General features: G+C 36.7%; 1 protein-coding gene across 2 annotated transcripts; it reads right to left on the reverse strand.

Annotated features, from left to right (window-relative positions):
- Positions 1 to 4,777: 4,777 nt before the first annotated feature.
- Positions 4,778 to 9,232, reverse strand: LOC110092261 (sulfate transporter 1.2). 2 transcript variants are annotated; one of them, XM_020816744.2, is made up of 14 exons: positions 8,911 to 9,232; positions 8,145 to 8,489; positions 8,015 to 8,063; positions 7,590 to 7,797; positions 7,348 to 7,522; positions 7,181 to 7,246; positions 7,002 to 7,115; positions 6,792 to 6,908; positions 6,580 to 6,706; positions 6,225 to 6,511; positions 5,955 to 6,145; positions 5,559 to 5,644; positions 5,396 to 5,472; positions 4,778 to 5,294 (listed from the first exon to the last, which is right to left on the reverse strand). In XM_020816744.2, the coding sequence occupies exons 2-14, from the start codon at positions 8,457 to 8,459 to the stop codon at positions 5,151 to 5,153; spliced, it is 1,956 nt and encodes a 651-aa protein (XP_020672403.1). In that variant the 5' UTR covers positions 8,460 to 8,489; positions 8,911 to 9,232; the 3' UTR covers positions 4,778 to 5,150. The 2 variants fall into 2 exon arrangements, with proteins under 2 accessions (XP_020672403.1, XP_020672402.1); XM_020816743.2 differs by lacking the exon at positions 8,911 to 9,232 and having other exon boundaries at positions 8,145 to 8,527.
- Between the last annotated feature and the right edge of the window lie 210 nt (positions 9,233 to 9,442).

Consider the following 9,442-nt stretch of genomic DNA (forward strand, 5'->3'; position numbering starts at 1 on the left):
ATGTATATAATTAATGCATGTGATGCATCAGGATATTATAACATCCTTATAATTAACGACCATGCAGTGGTAGTTAAATGTGCGGATCTATTGTAAGTAGGGGAGGGCAATACACAATAAATGCGAGTACCCAAAATCCACTGTGGAAGGCCTCTATGCATCTAATTTACCGTCCATGAGCAAAACGCAACACAATTACACCAAATACGAATCCCTACGAGCAGCACTAGAAGATCCACATTCAGCATGTCAATCGCAGCCAAAGGGATTCAAAATGCAGTGGAAGTAACCACGTGATGTATCTAGATGCATTCAAGTAGATGTCGGCACACACTACATCATGCCCACTGAAGCTAATGACTAATATTTGACAAATGTGTTGTCAAAGGAATGGGTATCTCCCACGACTATCTTAAATGGTTTGAAGTATCTTTAATTGACATGATTGTTAGTTCAAGATAGTGGCCATTAACTTTGAAGTACAAGGTATTGGTCGTTGCCTACAAATTCCCATACGAGTTCTGGGAAGAGAAAGACAGATCAAATCATTATGAATGAATGAATCTCAATCCAACCAGGTTCTGGGCATTGAGTTGGTAAGATTATTGAGGCTTGCAAGTTTCCTGATGAAATATAGTCGTGCACCTAACACACCATCTACAAGTATCTACAAATGTAAGGCAGGAGATTCGTTGGTGTACTATGATCCACTTATAGAAAGCAATAAGTAGTGCACGACAGTCTACCTGTATAAAGCAGCGAACAACTCGGTCCAGAAGCTGCTACAACACGCCGTCAAATCCGCGACATTAATGCAAGCGGACAGAAGGCGTTTATAAATGTTTCAAAGTACACCCGCACATGCACAATAATTTGAATACACATAGGTACACAAAAAGGGGGGTGTACAATAACAACCCGCATGGGCCCCAACGAGCGAGTTGTTGGTACACACATGACGCCTAGGGATGCTGCGCGGGTTAATAAATGAGTTCAAGTTTGAAACTAATCATTCTATATGGATCAATAGGTGCCGACATGGTTCGAACTATCAAATAAATATACTGCTGTGACGACTGGTATATTTATTTTAATACATTCATATTAGGCCTTCAAGGCCTATAGTCAAGAGAATTCACTAATAAAGGCATAAAGCCTATGAAACGCGATCCTTCTAAGCAGATAAATAGGAGTCGACAGGGTTTGAATCATTGAACAAATATGCGGTGATGGGGACCGACATATTTTTCTTAATATATTTATATTAGGTCTTCAAGGCCTATAATCAAGAAAATTTACTAACAAAGGTATAAAGCCTATGAAACACGATCCTCCTAAGTAGATAAGTAGGAGTCGACAAGGTTCAAATCATCGAACAAATATGCAATTATGGGGACCAGTATATTTGCTTTAATATATTCATATTAGGCCTTCAAGGCCTATAACAATAAAAATTCATTCACAAAACTATAAAGCCTACGAGAAACCCGATCATTGGTCAGCTTGACCGAGTCGACAAGGTTCAATCAACAAATGGAAAAAATCCCAAACACCCCGATGATGATCGTTTTGAATGTAGATCTCAATCGGAGGGAATAATTTCAAATATTTGAAAATACCCATCAAAATTCAAAACTTCACAAGTTCTGAAATCCAAAAATCATCAAAATCCCAAGATTCAAGATATTTAAAATCAAAATTCATCCATTCAAGCACTTAAAGCAAAATTCATCTACCCTCCGCAACAGTTAACTAAGGTGGATTCAAATTTGCCCCCTTAGACAAAAATTCACCCCAGGTCTACAAGGTCCTCTTCGACGAAGCAACCCATGGCTGCCGGCAAGGATCCTTCTGACAGGTTGGGTCGACTACCTCCTCTAACTAAGTAGACCAGGGACCATGATGACCCGGGACGACGACACCATGTGATCTTGATCGGGTCCATCATCCATTCCCCCACCATCTGTTTTAAATGCAAGATGGTGAAATTTCTATTTTAAATATCAAATCTTCTAACCCTTCAAACTTCCAATACTCATGCCCATGCTGCTACTATATGACATATAACATGTATTCCTGTGTATCTGATTAACGACTAGACTTAATTGAAAGTTCTCAATCGAAAGTTCTCTCTCGTTATCAGGAGGGGTAATTAACTATAGGGGCTTAAGCCTATAGGAAATCAGAACTCATATCATAAAGACCTCGCAAAAATGAGGGCGAAGTCTCTGGGTAGTGTCTTATCTACAAACCCATCTGCCTTCCAAAATTTACCCTGGAACTTAATTTGTTAAAACTCCCCCGAAAAGAAAAACCAAAGCGTGGGCGGAGGCCGGGGCCAAATTTTTGGAGCCCACAATGTTATAGATTATGCTTGTCACTTGGTGAATCATCTGCCTTCTGCAACTATTGGGAAGAAAACACCAAAGGAAATATGGTCGGGGAATCATGCTAGAGATTATGAACACTTAAGAGTGTTCGGGAGTCTAGACTATCATATTCAGAATGATAAATTGAAACCACAAGCAAAAAAGATAATATTTATTGGCTTCAGGCGTGGAATCAAGGGCTTCAAACTATGATTAGGGAAAGAAGAAGATTGTCATTAGCAAGGATGTTACATTCGACGAGGTGAGCATGTTGAAGCCTTGGGACTCGAAGTATGTGGAGAGTTCTATTGGGATTAAAGATGCTCTAGAGAAGTTGGAATTTGATGCAACTCCTTTTATTTGACAGAGTACAATTACTTCTATCCAGACACTTAATTTAGTTGCAGATCAGGAGGTACATATTGATAGTGATCGGAGAGAGGTTGAAGATGATGTTGAGAATGGGATTCCTGCTCCAGAATCTATTGCTATGAGGAGGACGATGTGTCTGAATGTCCCAAAACCAGTTTGGTTGAGTGATTACATTGCATTTGTGCTTTCAGCCTTGGTGGCTGAAGTCCATAGTCACTATAAGGAAGTAGTGGACAATCTATATGATGATCTTTAGAAAAAGCGATATGGATAAAGAGATGGAGTCTCTTCAAAAGAATGCTACTTGGAGGTTGGTGAAGCTTTCTCTAGGAAGGAAAGCCATTGACTGCAAATGGATGTATGCAAAGAAGGAATGATCTTATGAAGCTAATGTGCGGTACAAGGCTAGGTTGATTGCAAAAGACTTTGCACATTGGGAAGGGATTGATTATGATGAGGTATTCTCCCCAGTGGTTAAGCATCCCTCGATATGTGTTCTCTTAGCACATGTAGCACACACTATAGTCTGATTATGGAACAGCTCCACCTTAAAACTATATTCTTACACAGGAAATTGCAATATGAGATCTATATGTTACAACCGTCTGGATATGGAGCATCGAAAGACTTAGTTTGTAGATTGGACAAATTTTTATATGGATTGAAGCAATACATGATTCGGGAATGAGTCATTGACAGACTGTGAAGAGTATTCTAATATATCTGAAGGGTACAGTTGATGTAGGCATAGTTTTTGAGAGATAATCATCTATTATTAATCTGTGTGAAGGCTACACTGTCAAATTACATCGTGATATTGATAGGCGTAGGTCTACGATTGGTTATTTATTCACATTGGCAGGAGGTCTAGTCAGTTGTAGATCAATTCTTCAGTCTGCTGTTGCTTTGTATAGTATGGAGGTTGAGTACATGGTAGTCACGGAAGCAATGAAGGAAGCAATATGGATGCATGGCCTACTGGATGACTTGGGAGTTGATCAAAAGTCTCTGAAGGTATTCTTTGACAGCCGAAGTGCGATATTCTTGGCAACAATCCAGTTTATCATTCTCGTACCAAGCACATTGATTTAAGGTTTTGTTTTGTTAGAGACTTAATTGATGAATATGCTCAATTGAAATAGATGTCAAGGAGAATCCAGCAGACATGCTCAAAACGGTACTAATAGTTCATAAATTCACATACCGTAGGAGTTTGGTGAACATTCGAATTTATGACTCATTGTTCATCTAGTTTTGGGGAGGGGGGGGGGGGGGGGGGGGGGGGGGGGAAAACTATTTGATAACATTTATGATAATACCTATTAAATCATGTGTGACTGTTTGGCTATTCAATTCAAAATTTTACTTCTACTTACTGAGGTAGAGATTGTTATGAAAATCTTTCCATATCTAATTCATCTCTAATTTAGAAAGCTTTTATTGGCTTTAATGAGGAAAGCATCAATTAGGATATCCGATTATTGATTGGATTATCCACTTTTGTTTTTGTTTCAAATCTATATATTGAGATTTGAGGGTTGTTGTAAGGTTTTCAAGAGTGCAATTGTAACCATGTTTCTCCACAATAGTGAAATCATTTCTCCTCATGGACATAGGCGATTCTTCGCTCAAACCACGTAAATCGCATCATGTTTATTATGTTTAGTTTTTTGTGTGATTTGTGTTGTTTTTTGCTGTTTATTGCACACAATTACCATCTTTCAATGAAAATATAATTTATATGAAGTTTAGATTCTGTTCAATTGAACAAGAAATTCTCTCTGTTCAATTAAATTACATGTTGCAGAAAGCCACCTTTCTGCTGGTGGTGGTAGATATAAAAATAAATAAGTAAATAAATAAACTCTTTGCTCTTTTTTTTTTTTTAAATTCCATGGCGACCATGGCTGAAATCATTTCTTTCCGCAACAGAAGCCTGCATGTCATTTTATTCTTTACTACAAGATATTCTAAATTAATGAAATAAACTACTGATATTTTTTTATGAAATACTTCGCATGATAATCCAAACAGTATAATATAACTCATGAAATAGTGAAGAAGAAAGGTAATCTCCTAAACACAATTTCTGTGCTCTTTATCAATTTTCTTTCATTTCCTTTACATTTCTACCATTAGCTGACTGTGTGAAAGGATTTGATTTAGATAAACGATACAACATGTTGCATTCCACAAAGTGTGGTGGGTTCGGGCATTATTCACACTTTTGGTGTAGATTCAATCTCAAAACCCACAAACTTTAATCAGTGCGCAACTAAATAAAATGCAATTGATACCCCACTCGATGCTTTTTTAATCACATTCACAACGGCAGCCTCTTCCTGTCATGCTTCCTCCTACCTGCCTCTCTCTGTAGAACAAGCATATGACGTTCGTTTGGTTCTTCTTTCAAACCTCTTCAATTACTTTAGGAGCACAACTCATCGCAGCTTCGCCGACTGTCAAGAAGATCTTGTCATGGCCTATCAACTCTGTAAAATCTGAGGCTTGGAGCTTTTCCATGACGATTGGACCGGGATTTGCAAGGAGGAGCTTCATAACATAAACGAAATTTCATGGGATTTCAGTGTGCAATGAACCACTAAAGGAAATCATCTTATTTGCTCAAAAGAAAAGATTAGTTTATAGCCAACCTGAATCTCTCTCTTGCTAAGGTTCTTATACAGATCCTCTAAGGCATGAATGCCACTGGTATCTATGTCAGTTACAGCTGCAGAGGAAATGGATTGTCAGTGTGTTATGCACTGGTGGCTAACATGCCTTGCTGAGATAGAAGAGGATGAATTTCAATCTTACGAGACATTTCAACAATCAAGAAATTTATTCGAGGTAGGCTGTCCTCCTTCAGCTTTTCTTCCTCTTCTCTTAACCACCTAAGGATCCTGCAATTTAGAATTTCAGTAGCCAATTGCTTGAAGATTGCTTTAGTTAGTAGAGCCTGTTATAAAACTTCTTTGATCCCTAGAGTAGGCTCATATGGGAGCCAGATATAGCTGATTATACTATTAAAGATCCATTTGAGCGACTTCCAGTTGTTTGTAAAATAGTTCTAAAACTATGAATATAATTTTTTTTTTTTGAAGTTATTGGGAGTATTATAGATTTTTTTTTCTTTTCTGAAAAAGCCAACAGGACTTTCTTATAGCTATATATGCCAGAATATTTGTTTGTAAAATATTTTGTTGTTTGCACCTTTCCTTGACATAGTTGGAGTTGGAGAAATAAATAGCAGAATCAACTCTGACAATAAGAACTCCAGGAACCTTAGTTGCCTCAGGATATTGTTGAATGTTACGGTAGATAGTAGTCCTTGGAAGATTGCCAAGTAAAGCGGTTCTTGGCCTTGTGACTTGTAAAAGAATCTTAGCAAATGATATTGAGACCTATATGAAGAACAGAGCATGATTGTCTTCCATGTTCTGTAAAAACAGCTTAACAGATGAAGAAAAATTTAATCCTTACTGCAATTAAAAGTCCAATTTCAACACTATCAAAGACGACACCAAAGAATGCTCCCATGCAAGCTATAAAATCAAACTTATCTATCTTCCAGATCAGAATAGCCGCATCATAGTCAATCAAGCCGATCACTGCGTTGATAATGATAGACGCAAGAATTGCATTTGGAGTGTATTTGAAGAGCGGAGTGATCAATTCCAAAGTTAGTAATACTATAATTGACATAACAATATTTGACACAGCTGTTTGACATCCAGCCATGTAGTTGACGGCAGATCGAGAGAAAGAACCTACAAGGAAAAAGCGTCTTCTTCATTTGATACTTTTAAATACAATTAGTTTGCATTTCTTTTATTACCAGTGGCTACAAAGCAAGAAGTCATGGATCCAACAATGTTCATAGTTCCAAGGGCGACCATTTCTTTGTTTCCATCCAACTGATAACCCTTCATGTCAGCAAATGTTCTTCCTATGGCTGTAGCTTCCTGAGAATCTTAAATTATTTGAGGCCATGAAAACAAAATCATCTTGCTTTGGAACTTTGAATTAGTTCAAGTTATTAGAACTCACAGTCAGAGCAATCATCCCAGAAACAACACCAATCTTGATTCCTTTACCAAGGTTTGGACCACTGAAGTAAAGTTCATGAACAGATGATGGATTGATGCCTTTTTTTATTTTCCTCACCTTGCATAGATCGAGATCATAATTATCTTCAGTAAATACTCGTTAAGCTAATGAATTTCTAACACCAAGAAGTTTTCATGTCCTCGAACTTACAATCTGAACTCCATGCTTATCAGCACGTGTTATGTACACAAAGAATGTGGACAAAATTACAGAAATCAATGGCGCAATTGCTGGTACCCAGAAAAGACTTCTGTTCTTCTTTCCCTGCACATTAACTTCAATTTTAGTGCTTTTATTGAGAGTTCAGCATCTTCGATATGTTAACTTACAATGTATTTTGCAAGTAGAAGAAATGCTAAGAAGCTTGTCCCAATCACTATTGTCTCCCAATTCCACTGCAAACAAGCATAAACATGAATTAAAATCATTGCTCGGACAATTTTTTTTATTTTTTATTTTTCACTAAAGATCGTGAAGGCAATTTAATATTTCTTACACCATGATGAACAGAACCCCACACAGATTTCATAACCGATACAATATCTGTTTCCTTTGTAAAATTTTGAATGCCAAGAAACCCTTTCAGCTGTTGAAGGGCAATGGTAATTGCTGCTCCAGCCATGAATCCCACAATGGCGGCATGAGATAAGAAATCCACTATGAATCCTAATCTGAAGAGAAGAAGCGTTAGAACAAGAGATAAAAGAAGATACATAAGTAAAAATTATATTACTTCACCTGAAGAATCCAAGTGCTGCCTGAGTCACGCCTGCAAAAAAAGTTGCAGTAACTGCCAGTCTATGATATTCTTCTTTGTTGAGCTTAGGATCAAACTCATCCTGAAGAAGGTTTCCAAGCAATAGAGACACAACTGCCACTGGACCAATTGCGATATCTCTTGAGCTTCCCATAACTGCATAAACCAATGGCGGCACAAAGCTGGAATCTGACATAAATCATAAAGGTTACATGACATCTTTCTTTGAATGAATTTAATATTGTTACAACTATATCTATATAAAATCAAGAAAATGAAACAAAAAAGAAAGTACAATACAAATACTATGAATTTCTAATAAAGGGAAGAACTTAAATTCAATACAGTGGAAACTTAGCAATATATTATCAACTGTGAAAGAAAATATGCACTACTAAATGCTTACATAGCCCATACTGTGGATCCAAATTTGCAAGCTTAGCATAACCAATATCCTATTTCAAGAAAACAAAACTCAATATTAGGCGCAACATAATAAAAAAATTTACGCAGTATAGCTTTGAGTCTAAACAAACCTGAGGAATACAGAGGCTTGCAATTGTAAATCCAGCAATTAAATCTCCTTTGAACTTCTTGAGGTTGTACTCTCTTACCCAACTGAGAATTGGGAAAAAAGACTGAAGTCCTAATAAAAACTGCTTCGATTTTGGTTGATTCTTGTAAGCACGCAAAGGATCATCCGGGAATAAAGTTTCCTTTACTCTCTCAGTAAATTCATTCACAAAATTCTTCCTGGGCGGGACACCGACCTTATAAGCTGCTGGCAAGTTCCTGGGCTGCCAATCTCCCAGCTCCCTGCTTTCATCATTATCAGGAATTGAATTCCCCATCTTCGGATCTCTTCACCTGGAAGAGCAAGCCTGTTTTTGGAATATTAATAATACAATCAATTTTTCACAAGAAAGAAGACTTTGACTATAGTTTAGTCAAATCTCCAAATCTAAGAAGTTCTTCTGATACAGCTTCGCTTGTGACGACTTTTTTTATTGTTTCTTAAAGTAGCTTCCTACTGCAAAAATTTTAATTTTTGTACTAAAAATTTACTTTAAGAAACAGAAAAAAAGTCATCCCAAACGAAACTGTAGTTTGTCATATGCTTTAGCTGTTTTCATACCATACGTTTCAAAAGGCAAAAAAGTAGTAGTTTAATGCTTAACAACCTTACAGCAAGCTTATATTGGCACATTGAAGTAAAAAAATAATAAAAATTCAACGGTTTGGTAGTTAGGATTTGACCTTTGCCACTAAAATAAGCTTGCGGTTCAATGAGGAGAAACTTACAGAAAAATCAAAAGCAGACTTGTGGCTAATGCATATTGCCAGACATTAGAGCCTTCAAAAGTCAAACTTCTCAGACAACTAAACCTTCTTCAATGAAGAGAAAAAGTTCCCTCTTTGGTTTTCTATTTTATAAAGCTATCATTTTGTAGCTTTTAGTGATTCTCTTACAGAAGGAATGAGACACGCAGGCGCGGCTGATTTTCTCTGCATCATATAAACAGTAGAAGCACTTCTGATGGTTCTCCTCATTTCAGTCTTGTGAAATTATCAAAACTAGCTTGGAAGAACTTCTTCGATTAGGAGATTTGAACCCTTCTTCTTTATTCGCTTTGCTAAATATGGCTCTCGCAGTCGCAGAAAATAGAAGAAAATCTCTCTCTTTATTTGAATAGTTCAAATGCCAGTATAGATATGACGACAAAATAAATAAATAAATAAATAAAACATATTAAAAAGGATATTCTTACATTAAATAAATAATACTAAAAATTCTTAATAAATCATAATTTTAATTAAAATAAAATTTAATTTT

The sequence above is a fragment of the Dendrobium catenatum genome, unplaced genomic scaffold, assembly GCF_001605985.2.
Source record: "Dendrobium catenatum unplaced genomic scaffold, ASM160598v2 fragScaff_scaffold_1088, whole genome shotgun sequence".
NCBI lineage: Eukaryota > Viridiplantae > Streptophyta > Magnoliopsida > Asparagales > Orchidaceae > Dendrobium > Dendrobium catenatum.